Source organism: Zea mays, chromosome 3 (assembly GCF_902167145.1).
Source record: "Zea mays cultivar B73 chromosome 3, Zm-B73-REFERENCE-NAM-5.0, whole genome shotgun sequence".
Lineage (NCBI taxonomy): Eukaryota > Viridiplantae > Streptophyta > Magnoliopsida > Poales > Poaceae > Zea > Zea mays.
In genome coordinates, this window is record NC_050098.1 from 129,485,844 (window position 1) to 129,500,185 (window position 14,342).

General features: G+C 45.1%; 1 protein-coding gene across 1 annotated transcript; it reads left to right on the forward strand.

Annotated features, from left to right (window-relative positions):
* Window positions 1–3,469: 3,469 nt before the first annotated feature.
* Window positions 3,470–8,807, forward strand: LOC118476694 (uncharacterized). Its single transcript, XM_035966306.1, has 2 exons — window positions 3,470–4,626; window positions 7,447–8,807. The coding sequence occupies exon 1, from the start codon at window positions 3,679–3,681 to the stop codon at window positions 4,174–4,176; it is 498 nt and encodes a 165-aa protein (XP_035822199.1). The 5' UTR covers window positions 3,470–3,678; the 3' UTR covers window positions 4,177–4,626; window positions 7,447–8,807.
* Window positions 8,808–14,342: the final 5,535 nt, after the last annotated feature.

Consider the following 14,342-nt stretch of genomic DNA (forward strand, 5'->3'; position numbering starts at 1 on the left):
CAGTCGCTCGCACCCACTGAACGGTGGGCCACAAAACCCAAGAAGGTGAATCTGCATGGTGGGACCGCTCCACGCTCGGAAATTGTATCGTTTCCCGGCAACGAGCTCAGTGAAGGTGTTTTTCGGAACTTCGGCATCCCGAAGCCTAAGAGACTTTTTTCATGGATCAAGCTCGTTACAAAAAATGATCTAGCGCCGCGAAGGGGCTAATGTTGGGACAATGCTTTGTCGCCGAAGGTCCTGCAGGAAGAAACACCTTCGGCAAATCTGTTTATACGTGCTACCGAAGCTACCGCTCATGAAGCTTCGGTACTATAACGTATCCGAAGACGAAGGATCGAACCGACTTAAAGATGGAATGACTTCTTAGTCCATAAGGGTCTAAGTCATAATTGTAATCTTTTGTAAGGGGCATGATTGTAATTTCTCACACGCTGCGTCCTGTGCCTATAAATAGATGAACAGTACTCCTTTACTGTTCACGCAATCTTGTAATCGTCAACGCATTACACTAGAACTATTGTTTTCTGCCAAGGCAAAGGTATAAATGTACCTAAATATTATGTTTTAATATTTAGGTTCATATTAAAAAATAAGTGAATAATGTTATTCATTCTTGGTATTTTATAATGTTTTATATTTTATATTCATTTCACATTGTTTTATGTCTGACCACGAAGGTGTGACCTTCGTGATATATTGCCCATGACCTTCGTCCGAAGCTCATTAAATCCTTGGGGAGATAATGCTTCAGCGGACGAAGGGCATTAACATTTAACATTCTATGTTGCCTTGTTCTTAATTCATAGCATTTGAGAACAAGTCCCCAACAAGAGCCATTTCATCTTTGGAGCCGATTGGTGGGTACCACAAATTCCTTCATGTACTTCGGCCATGGCCAATATAGCATCATCTGGGCCCAAGCACTTAAGCAGGACGTCGTTGACTGTTCAGCGGTAGAGTTCATCACTCATCAAGACATACTTGAAAGATGTATGCCGAATGTTCTTATCTGTCCTGATATTGGGATTTCGTAAATAATTAAGTATAGGCGTCCTCCAATCACTTGCCTCAGCTTCATTATCAGCCGATTCAATTAAGAGAACATTTCTGGTAACCCCGGACGGTCCGGCGTCTCGACGAGGACGGTCCGCGACTTGGGGAATTGGCCCTACACCGGTTATCAGATTTTCAGTGTCGTGGAATCTCCCTCGCTTTATCCGATAACCTGATGCATCTTGTGCCAGATTGTTAGCTCTATGATTCTCAACTCTCGAAATATGCCGAATACTGAATTCGTCAAAAGAATGGATTATGCTCCAACAATTTTCAAGGTAACTATTCAGAGTACCATCAAAGCATTGATATTCTTCTAACACTTGTTCGACGACTAGCTGAGAATCACCAAATGCCTTCACATGTTTTACTCCCATACAATTTAAAAGTTCCAAGCCGAATAAGAGGGCCTCATATTCGGCTTGATTATTAGTGCAATAAGTTTTCAATCGGCTAGAGAAGTCGAAGGAGACATTACTTGGTGAAACAAGTACGATGCCAATTCCTTGCCCTTCATTGCAAACCAATCCATCAAAATATAAAGTCCAAGGAGTAATAGTGAGGTATGACATGTCTAGTTTATGAATATCATTAATCCGATGTTCTACAATGAAATCCGCTACGACTTGGCCTTTCATAGATTTCAATGGTTCATAGGCCAAGTCATATTCTATGAGTGCATAAGCCCACTTACCAATTCTACCACTCATAATTGGGTTATGCAACATGTATTTGATCACATCGGCTTGACCAGAAACAGTGCAATGACTAGACAGTAAATAACATCTACAGTTGGTGCATGCATAAAACAAGCATAAGCATAACTTCTCAATAAAAGTGTACCTTGTTGCAGCATCCACCAACCTTCGGCTTAGATATGTCACCACATGCTCCTTCCCCTCAGTTTCTTGTGTCAGAACAGCCCCAATGACCTTATCTTCAGCTGCAATGTATAATCGGAAAGGTACTCCTGCTCGTGGTGCTTTTAATACGGGAGCCGAAGATAAGTATTTTTTGATGAGATCAAATGCTTCTTGTTGTTCTGCCCCCCAAGCAAATTCGGCATTATTCTTAAGCCGAAGAATAGGGGTGAACGCATCAATCTTCCCAGCTAGGTTAGAAATAAACCTTCGTAAATAATTCACCTTGCCGAGAAACTTCTGTACCTCGACCTTACAGGTCGGAGGTCCCACATTCCGAATAGACTTGATTCAGTCAGGGTCTATCTCTATACCATGTTCATGGATGACAAATCCTAAAAACTTACCAGCCGACACTCCAAAAGCGCATTTACGTGAGTTCATTTTCAAACCATACCAACACATTTTATCTAAGGCTTTGCGCAAATCAGCTATATGAGAACTAAACTCAGCCGATTTGACTACAATATCATCAATGTAAACTTCCACAGTGTTTCCTAACAATTCATGGAAGATCAAATTCATAGCCCTCTGATAAGTAGCACCAACATTTTTCAGACCGAATGTCATGACAACCCACTCAAATAAACCAATGAAGCCTGAACATATAAAGGCCGTTTTAGACACATCTTCTTTGACCATGAAAATCTAATTATATCCGGCATTACCATCAAGGAAACTAATAATTCTATTTTGTGACACCCCAGGTGTCTAATTTGCATTATGTCGGGAGATTAATCCTAATCTCGGATGCTCAGTAAAAATTTCTATTTCTCGATCGTACCTATCTCTGTTTATCAGGCTTTCTCTTGGAAGTTCACCGAATTCAGAGTTAATCGATCGCGAGAAACAACCGATTTTGGAGCGTGTTAAGACTTTTATTTCTCGAAACGAATGCAAACTCGAAGATCATTCTCGAATTATAAATCTCGTCTAAAGCTCATATTAATCAAACGCTCGACCGTTGCTGGTCGCGCTGTGTCCGAATCCAATTTCTCGATGTTCGATCGATGTCCAACTATTTTAATCCGAGTCCATACTCACAAACGAAATAATCAATATGTCGTCCTCTAATCAATTTTTATCCGACTCGGCCAAATACCTTATGTCTGAACCGAATTGAAAAACCCACTCCGGCAACGATTTTAAAATATCGCGATTCGCCTTCTCCGACTAAAAATCCAAAGCCGATCAAATCTCAGGACGATTTATTTTCCAATCACGTGTAGGTAATTATTTCCGAGCAAATTCAAATCAAACTCTCGGTCGAATTAATCGTTCAATTGTCCGTTCGTCCGAACTCTATTTCGCTCTATTTTTCTGTAGCGACGAATTCCGCAGGAGCATTTTTACTCTGGAAATAATTCAGCGCGACACGATTTAGCGTGTTGGGGCAAGTCCATTCCGGCCCATTTGGCCCACTAAGAACCCCACTAAAACCCTAGCCCTCACATGTCTATAAATATGAGGCCTTCCCTTTGCAAGTTGGAGAAAATTACCACTCCCTACCCCTAGCCGTCACACCCAACAGCCAGCCACCCTTCTCCCCCACGCCATCCTCCTCCCTCTCTCCCACACGGCAGCAGGCAGGGCGCCATCTCCTAGCAGCTCCTCCCATGGCGTCCTCTGCCCTTCTTCTCCTCCATGGCCGCCGAAGCCCCTCCCATGGCCGACGCTCTCTGCTCCAGCCCCTCCAGCAGCTATGGCGTCCCCCCTCCTCCCCTTCTTCTTCCTCAAGCCAGCAGGCACCTCCCTCTACTCCCTGCGCGCAGCAGCAGCCATGGCGCTGCCTCTCTTCTCCATGGCGAGTAGCAGCTCATTCACCTCTCTCTCCCATGGCGTGCTGCTCCAGTCGGCCTCCCTTCTCCCCCTCGGCTCCTTCCTCCAGGCCGGGCTCCTATGCCAGGAACGGCTGCTCCACTTGACCGCTGCTCCATTTTTTTTCCCCTCGCTCTGCTCTCTCGGCTGCTGGCAGCCAGGGCGCGACGCCTCTGCTCCTTCTCTCTACCCCACAAAACAGCCAGCGCGCAGGAGCTTCTTCTCCATGGACGCCCAGAATCCCAGCAGCGAGCCCCCTTCCTCGCTGTTCGTCGTGGTGCCCGCCGGCTGTTCGGCAAAATGCGCAGCAAGCCACGCACTGCAGCAGCTTCGTCCCTTGCCTTGCGTTGTGTCGAGCTTCGCTACTGCACATCTCCCATAAAAAAACAGCAGCCCCTCCGCGTCACGCGCTCGACTCGCTGCGCTCGCCCGCGTGGTGTCGCAGTAGGACAGCAGTCGTGTCGCATTCGCCATCGACCTCGCCTTCGTGTACACCCCCTCGCAGCAGCGCCAACATAGCAGCCGCGACACTCCCCTCCACCCCGCACTCGCCACGCTCAACAAAAATGCCCCCTCGCGTAGCTACACACTTGTTGTTGCTGCACGTTGTTCGTCGACGCGCAGCCCCTTCGCGCCGTGCCCGTGATGTCGTCGTTCTTGCTGTTTTGTCGCGCCAATCGACAGCCGCAGCAGCCCCTCCGTGGCGTGTGCTCCACCTTGACACGCCCTCGGTGCCCGTCGTGCTCCTTCGACTTCGCTTCGGTCTCCCATGATCGACGACGCGTTCGTCTTCACGCCACATGTGCAGCAACCACGACCGAGGTTTGATATGGTGAGCTGATGTGTTATTTTGTGTTAGATCGGATATATATATGTGGCTGCGATAGTTATTTTGTGCGTCGTAGGGGTTGATCGCGGATGTATAAATTGTTTGCTAGAATGCTTCGTTGTAAAATAATGTGTTAGTGTGGCAAAAATTTGATAAAACCTAAAGCATGTTTGGTGACTTCCGCACTCGACTAATGAGTTAGTCTATATTAATTTTTTTTGTATTCATCGTTGGTGTAGGTTAAATTAGGTGAAAAATGTAATTTACGTGATATATAATGGGCGTTTGGAAGATGAGATAGGTTAATTTAGAAAGGTGTGTTATCAAACATATGTGCCGAATTGTGATGTAGTAGTGATTGCGTAAGTTGAACCGAAGTGTCCCAAGTACATGTCGTGATATGGTTGTATTGAGATAATAAATTATAAGTGTTGCGTGATATGAGACTCGATCGATGTAGTTAATATTGAATTGGCCTGTAGAGAGGTGGTGACATGCCGAAGTAGTCATCGCTTCCTCTACGGTTAAGTCGGAGTCATGCGTGATGATGTTATTTATGGGGTGAATGCGTATTGAAATATTTTATGTTGTGCCATATGATTAGGAAGATGAAGGATAGATATGTTGTTTCGGAAATGTTAGCCAATAGATTCGAACAAGCGTGATAGAGGTTGAGTCACTTATGTTATAAAATTGATGCTCGACATGTTAGGTCTCCTAAAATGTGGTGTTTTAGGTGACTTGTGTGTTATCCATTTTAAGTTGAGAAATGTTTAAGAGAAGCTAATTAATTTGCTCCCACCCATGTTTTGAGTCGCAATGTCTAAAATGGATTGAATGAACTTGAGATGTATTACAATAGCTGTGTGTCGTGTTGGTCATCCAAAAATGGCGAAAGGTGGTGTGCGATGGTAATTGGGAAATAGTCACGTCATTAGCCAACTCATGTCAGGTAGGAGTTGATTGTTTTAAGTGATTGTTATATATGTTGTGTCACGAATTGTGATAATAATATGCAAGCCGACGTGTAAGATGTGTAGCGGCCTAGATTGTTACTCTGGCTAGCCGACTTGTTAGATGGCTTTGGTTAAGTTTGTAGTCGCGATGAATTGCTTGTTGTGGTCTAAATGTGTATGGTTATGGTTGCGAATGAAAAGTAGTAGTGCTCAGGTGATGTCTAAATTAAAATGCAAACTATTGGTGAAAAGCGCTTCGATATTGATTGTTATAGATAATGCATTGTTAATTGAGTATGGTACTTTTAGTGCGCAAAATAACTTGTATAAAAATTAGTAAGTCCACATATTAGTTCTCACTTAGTTAATTTAACTCTAACAATTGTCAAAGTGTTAGAATGATTTAAGTCTCTAGAACATGGCAATTCTTGAATTGTATAGGAGCTGAAATTTATAAATTTCTGTTTTGGGCTGCCCACACTGTTTTAGTTGTGCTGTATGTTTGATGAACTAAATTGTGTTTTCTGTAGATATGTGCTATAGAAAAGTGGTAGATAACTTTATTATCTTACTTGTGTTAAAATTTGACAGCCATAGGACTGACAGTTTAGGAGTTATGCTTTTTACAAATTCAGTAACTGAATCTGTCCAATTTCTGTACAGATTTCAGAGACTGTACTGTTTGCTTAAGTTAATGTTTGAATCAGTCCTTGTAGATTATAAGAAAGTTGTAGATGCTTTTCTGATCTTGCTTGTGTTAAAATTTCATAAACACAGGCCTGATAGTTTAAGAGTTATGAATTTTACAAACTGGTTGTCGTGTTCTGTCCTCTGTCAGAACAGATTTTGAAAACTGTAATGTTTGATTTGATTAAACCTGGAATCACTTCTTGGTGATTATAAAAGTTATGTAGTGCTTTTGCCAAGCTTTCCAAAAAGTCTTGGATCACTATTTTTGGTGGTCTGAAGATTAAGTTACATGTGTTTGAAGTGTGAAGACTGAATCTGTCCAGTTTTGGACAGCGCAGCCTTCATAGTATATTTTACCCTTGATACATGCTAAACCAGCCAGGGATGTTTATAAATAATTTGTAGAACATTTAATTAGCTTTCCAGAAAGTCTAAGATCACCTTATTTGGATGTCTGAATCTTCAGTTGTGAATTTTTGAAGTTGCAAGTCTGCATCTGTCCAAATCTGGACAGAGCTACTGTATTTGCACAATTCAACCTTGCTAAGTGTTTAATCGTGCTGTGATGACAATACCAATGTTGTAGAACACTTTGTAAGCTTTCCAGAAAGTCCTAGTTTGCTAGTTTTGGATTAATATTTGAAAAGTTATGATTAAAACAAGCAACTGCTGTATTGCTGTCCTAAAATTCTGCTAGTGCTCATTTGATTGTTAGTTCACCCGTTTGGCTAAAAATGTTTGGTTAGCACTTAAATAAATGTAGACTTGCCATGACTAAGCTTAATATTGCCTAAGTGTCCTGTTTTATATGTTTCTTCTCTAGTTGAATGTAATATAGGAGTTCATAGACATGAATGCCTAGGTCCGATGTAAACTTACGTTGTATTGGTTGCTCTTGTACGGTCAATAGAAGAACAAATGAACAATTAAGGTGAGCGTAGTAAATGCGTGTACTTGTGATGTCGCGGTCATGTTGTGTAAACAAATAAAATATTGTCATCTTTTTAATGGTGTTAATGTTGAACGCCGACGACGTGTAGATAACTAAAGCTAACATGTAGTTATCTACGGTGTCTTCCACTTTAATGTTTAGTTCGCCACTGTGTCTTGTATATCTTGTGCTATTTTTGTGCTACTTTCATTATATTCATACATATGCATCTTGCACCTCATATAGGACCGAGAGATGATGATCGAGCTAGTGATGTGGTGCCACCCACAAGATGCAGTCGATGGACGACCCAAGGAAGGATGGACATAACCAGTGGATGCTCGCCAAGCGAGTACCTCCCCCCCAGCAAACACTATCTAAGTGTTAAAAATTAAAGGCAAGCCCCGGTTTTATGCATAACCTGTTATTTATGCTATTTTACTTCACTTAATGATTGTAGGATTGATTGTGCACTTAAGTGTAGGAATTGCTTGAAACCCTAGTTGCATGATCTCAGGAATCCTATTGAGATGAATACTAGTATGCTAAGTCGAGTAGCTGCTTTATTAAGTAGGATCTCGGTAGAAGACGAGTGATTTTTCTAGCACTCGCGCGAGGTCAGGACATTGATTGTACCCACTTTCATATCGTACTGATGTTGGTTGTGGGCAACAATCCATGGGGATTAGTTGTCTACGAGATGAAATTTGAATAAGGATTAAGGTGTGGTACCGTGAGTCAAGCGTTTGAACGTACTAAACACATACCGAGAAATATGGTAAATCGGTAAGCCTAGTACCTGAGTGAACCTGCCCGCAGATTGCCCTCCTCACGCGACCTGAGACGAGGTCTCCCATTCCGGTTATGGTGGGTACAAGTGCGGTCACTGCACGACGGCCAGTCGGGGTCAGTGAGGCATTGTACGCCAAGGCGGTGAGCCCCTTTCTGTTGCCAGGGAATCGATGGGGACGGTTGATGTGTGTGGGGACGGAGTGCCCCTACATGTCGTGTGTTTAGGTTTACCTTGCAAGGATAAAAACTCGATTCGAATCGTCTGCTTCTCGCAGCTAATGAGACTGCTTGATCCATGCTGCTACATTGAGTAATAAGTGGAAATGAGGTGACTGGCAAAAGATGTTGATTGATATAATGTTTGATACCATGTATGAATAGCTAGGTACTCATCTAGTTTAAAAGGATCATACTAAAACTTGAAAAGCTAAAACTTGATTTTAGACTCAGCTAGTGCTTTTGGCAAACCAAACCCCTCAGCCAAACAGCTGCATGTCTAGAGGTAGAGGAGTAGACTCCTCACACCGGGTAAGTCTAGCTGAGTATTAGTATACTCAGCCTTGCTTGTGGCACAATTTTTGCAGGTACTCTTTAGGATGATTTGTTGCTGGTGTGACTTGGCCTTCGTCCCTGCCACCGGGACAGACGGTCGAGTGGGTTATTGCTTCCGCAGGAGAGGACCAGGAGGAGTAGCGTGGCCAGGCTTCGCCATGTTACTCGGTTCTTCTCCGTTAGTTATTTCCGCTGCATTAAAATTTATGGTTATTATTTCTGAAACTCCGATAATGTAATCACTAATGATACTTATTAAATTTGTGGTATTATGTTTTATTGTATTTCTTTGTGCCTCACCTTCGAGTGAGCTAGTGGTATTCGATCCTGGATAAGTGGCTTTATCGGACTAGATCCGAGGGACTGACGGGTTATTCCTATTTAAGTGTGGTCTAGCTTCTAAGGCGGGACTTAGGCACTTAAGTTGGAATAATTCGGGCGGTTCCGCCACATATTTCCTGATGCATTATTGATTAATGTGTCGGCTATGGGCATGGGATATTCATCTTTAGGAGTGCTCTATTTAAATTGCGAAAATCAATGCATACTCTAAGCTTACCTGACTCCTTCTCCACCGGCACAATATTGGAGACCCACTCTGCGTATGTGCAAGGTCTGATAAAATCAGCTTCTAGCAGCCGGTGGATTTCGTCCTTGATGCGTGGGAGAAGATCTGGACGAAATGTTCTAGCTCTCTGCTTGAAAGGTCTGAAACCAGATTTAATAGGCAGCCGATGCTCTACGATCTCTCGGCTTAATCCAGGCATCTCAGTGTAATTCCAAGCAAAGCAATCTGAATATTCCTTCAATAGACCGATCATCTCATCTCTAGGATCGGTCTCCAGGGTCTTGTTTACAAAAGTCGGCCTTGGAGTTTTACCATCTCCTATGGCAATCTCCTCCAAAGGATCGGCCGATGTAAACCCCTATCCTAGTTTATCAAGATCTCTGAATTCCTCTATCATGTTCCCCACAGAGGAATTAGATGATCTTTGTGTGACGGCGGACTTTCCGGTCTCGGGGACCGGATCATCCGTAATACTGTCTTTTCGCTGCGATAGATGTTCGGTCTTAAAGTCTGAACCTTTTTGTGAAAGACCAGACCATCCGGCCTTGAAAGCCGAACTGTCCGTGACCAAAGACTCATGAACTTTGTGTGTATTCATCATTTAAATTTTATTTAGGATTTAGCCGATTCTCCATCGGCTCTAGCATTACAGGAATGAAACCTTTCTTATCTATACTTATGAATTGATAATCAGAAAAATCTACTCATGTGAGACATGTAGCAGTCTCATAAGTCCAGAGTACAGGGGCATCGGCCACAGCGATGCAGGCCGATACATCAGCATTTACTTGTTCTATGTCATCGCCTACCCATTGTATTAACATTTGATGTAATGTAGAAGGTATACATTGATTGGCGTGAATCCAATCTCTACCTAGGATTAAACTGTAATTTCCTTCTACATCAGCGACGAAGAATGCAGCAGCAAGGGTCTTAGTCCCGATGGTTAATTCAACAGACGTGACTCCCCTGGCTTTGATCGAACTATCAGTTCCAACACCGCTGAGGGTCATGTTGGTCTTGACAAGTTCGTCATCTTGTTTACCTAATTTTCTGTACAATGAATAAGGCATTAGATTTACAGCCGCCCCTCCATCTACCAACATCTTAGCAATCGGTATCCCATCAATATGACCGCGCATGAAGAGCAGCTTTAAATGATTTACCGATTCCTTTGGTTTAGTAAAGGCGGCTTCTTTAGGACCAAAATCAAACTGGGCAACAACAGGTTCATCGTCGCCTTTAATAGTACAATTAGCGGAAAATGTAATAACATTTACATCCATACCTGGGCGTTCTGGAGAAGCCTCGTAGTCGACCAGGTCTTCTCCCAGCAGGTCGTCCTCTTCCATTTATGTTGGCATGTCGTTGGAGGCTTCCTGGTGTGGTGCGGACGGTCCGGACTCCGGGGGCGGACGGTCCGCGCCTGGTGCAGTTTGTCCGGCCTTGTTGGCCAGGCTATCTGCCATACCTGCAGGGTGCTGCACAAGTGTTGTTTTATTTTCTATTTTTGTGGCCGTTTGTTTTTCTCAACGGCCTTTGGTCTCCATTTCTTTTGCGGTGGCGGGTATAGTGGATGTGTGTCATTGAATATCTTTTCCGCCTCCTTCTCCTGGCTCTCCTTTGCTCTTAGGCGCTGTAATTTTCTCTTTTGGGACCGTGTCAATCCCGCTGGGCACCATCGAGGCATGGAGTATTTTGGATCGACTGTTTTGATGGTAGTCGTATCTCCTTTTTTGGTTGTATTGGCCGATTCACCAAAAATCATCGGCCCTTCACTTTCTTTTTGTATAACGACATCTGTTGTACCTATTTTGATAATGTCCTTTTTTGTCGTTCTTTCAGTTGCCGCAGGCATATGCCCCCTACCGGATTGGTCGGCCTTGGAGGCCGAGTAGTCCAGCGATCCTGTTGGGTCTATGCCTGGTGACCGGATTGAGCGGTGCTCAATCGGTCTTGTACTGGTGGCGCCAACCTGTCAAAAACAGATGTTTGGGGTGCCCTCCAGGCGGGGTACTGTGGCATCCCAAATGGATATGGTGGCATGTCCCACATTTGATTTGGGACATACGGTGGAGGTAAGTATGTGTATGGATATGGCATAGACGGATAAGGGGGTGGAGGTGTCCATGTCGGTATGTTAGGTCTCAATTGTACAGTATGACCTTTCATTTCTTCCGATTGGTGGGGTGGTCCAATCGGCCTGACCTGACGTTGCTCATGAATGGGTGAGCGGGGTCGCTTTGCTGGCCGGTCACTGGGGCCGGCCTTCTTTTTCACGTATTTAGACAATAATTGATCGAAAGTCGGGCCAGAATTGACCAGCCGACCAGCTGCTTTAAATGTATTTGTTTTCCACGTACCTATCTCTGGTCGTCGTGGTTTGAAGGTACGTGGCCGCTGCGAGTCCTGAGCAGGGCCGGACCGTCCGGAGAAGCGTCGGACCATCCGCGTCTGGATGGCGGACTGTCCGCGATGCGCAGCACGGGTTCCCGCAACTGTCTCCCTGTCTGCGTTTGCCCCCCAGTGCTAGAGGCTGTGATGGTCACCTTCAGGGTCTCCCCTCCATCGGGAGTCTTCTCGGCCACCACTTTCCTGCAAGAAACTTTACAATCACCATCAGCCTTTTTAGCATTGTCGTTGATTGTTTCTTTGCCTTTGCCTTTATCGGCTGTGTTTGGCCGAACCAGGACTTTCTTGCCCTCGAAGTCGATCATGTTCATCGGAAAGGGCTCTGTATCCACCTGCATTTCCTGAAATTTCAATCGTCCCTCGTTAATGACCGATTGAATCTGTCACCGAAACACATTACAACCATTAGTGGCATGATAAAATGAGTTATGCCACTTGCAGTATGCACGACGTTTTAGCTCGTCGGTGGATGGAACAGTGTGATTTGTTTTAATGTTGCCATTTTTGAGTAATTCATCAAATATTTTATCACTTACCAACATTAAACGTAAACTTAACCTCCTCTTGCCGTTTCTTTTGAACCGGCTGTAAGGAGGAACAAGCCGAAGATTTGGCCTGCTTTGGCCAAACCATTTCAGCAGCATACACTTCTGTTGATTCGTCATCTGAGCTACTTTGGTCGCATTCTACTATATGTACGTTGTGATGAATTGTTTTAGCAGTTTCTTTCCTTCGGCTTTCACAAGCCAAAGCTCTCTGGTGTAACTGTGCTAGTGTAAAAAATTGAATGCCTTCTAATCTTTCTTTTAAATAATATCGTAGACCATTAAAGGCTAATCTTGCTAGCTGTTTTTCTGCTAAATGAATTTGGAAGCATCGGTTTCTTGTATCTCGGAATCTCCGGATGTAATCATTAACCGATTCATCTTTTTTGCCTGTCGCAATGACACTAAATCTACCAAATCCAACTCATAGTCACCGGAGAAAAAATGATCATGAAATTTTTGTTCTAGATCCCCCCATGATGAAATGGAATTAGGAGGTAAAGTGGCATACCATGCAAACGCGGTTCCTGTTTGAGATAATGAAAATAAACGTACGCGAAATGCCTCTGTGTCGGCCAATTCTCCTAATTGTGCTAAAAACTGGCCTATGTGTTCGCGCGTGTTCTTTCCTTGATCACCCGAAAACTTTGCGAATTCGGGTATCCTGGTTCCCTGTGGGTATGGGTGGTGATCAAATCGGCTGTCATAAGGTTTCCGATATGATTGCCCCCCAGGGACCATGCTTACTCTGAGCTTATCTCGGAACGCCCCGGCTATTTCTTCCCTCACTATATCAATGGCAGCCGGTGCGAGACCACCAGCTCTCTGGTCAAACATAGGTGGGGTTGGCTGGATGTTAGCATATTGTCTTTCCCCCCATTGGTTTGAGCTACGTGGTGCATTTCCATTTGCCCTATATGGCTCATAGGTTTGATCGTTTCTTTCCAGCCTTCTAGGTGGGGCCAGAAAGCATTCCTGGGCTCTGGATCTTGAATTAATGGGCTGGTGCATTGCATAGTGTGATGGGAAGTGTTGCTGCGACGGGTGAGGATTCAGGTAACAATCCTCCTCAAAAAGGTCATGTGCGGACTGTCCGGACATTGGCCCGAATCGTCCGTGATTATGTGCGGACCGTCCGTCGTTGTATGCGGACGATCCGACTAGGTAGTTCAGATTCCGTGTCATATGTGGTGGCTCGGGTGCGTGTCTGGGTACCTCATTAAAAATGGGCCCGGCCGTGGCTGGCCCGGACGGTCCGCGCTCACGTGCGGATGGTCCGGACATGTGCAGATCGACTATTTTGCTGCCGATTTGCGGTTGCTCAGGGTACGTGTCCATCGGCATCCCATAAAGGGGTTGTGACTGGTCGTGACAACCTCTAGCCGATGTATTACGTGCGTTATCCCCTAATTCAACCTCGTGTGAAGGAAAATTTGCTATACTAGATTAATCAAATGCACGTACTAGTCTCCTATAATCGTTTTGCATATCCCCTATGATATTTTGCATTTGTTCATGTTGTTCATCTACATAATTCTTAAGAGATTGCAGCTCGTTTGTATTACTTACATTGGGGATATCTGGCGTGGGTCACAGTGAAGCCGGATCCGTCGCCCGATGTCGGACGACCTTGTTGTTCCTGTCCACTTTGAAGTTGGCCAAGAACTTTGCTTTTGCCTCCTGGATCATCTGCTCCTTGTGCTCCTTGAACTGAAGCTGATCGTCAGCCGGCAAGGTTTCCCAAGTCGGCTCTATGATGTTGCTTGGAGAGACTTCAGAACTATCCCTTGAACCGACCATTGAGGGCCGATTTGATAGGTCTAAATATGTCGTCCCCAGCGGAGTCGCCAAAAGTATGTTGACGCCTTTTTGGAGCGCCAAACACTCAACAAGAACCGTGTCGGTGCCCTCTGCACAGGGGCGGACGGTCCGCGCGCAGGGGCCGGACGGTCCGCGGCCTGGTGCGAGGCGTGGAGGTGCTCTCTGCACAGGGGCAGACGGTCCGCGTGCAGGGGCCGGACGGTCCGCGGCCTGGTGCAGGACTAGGGCTCCTGCCTGACAGCCGGACGGTCCGTGCCCTGGGGCCGGACGGTCCGCGCGTACGCAGGGACGGCGGAAGATCGCCGACGACGCCTGGATCTCGCTCCCGGGAGGGACCCCGTCGGGGAGGAGAGATCCTAGGAGTTGTCTAGGCTCGGGCCGGCCGACCTAGACTCCTCTAATCGACGTAGAGTCGAAGAGAAGCGGAGAATTTGGGGATCGAGAGGCTAAAC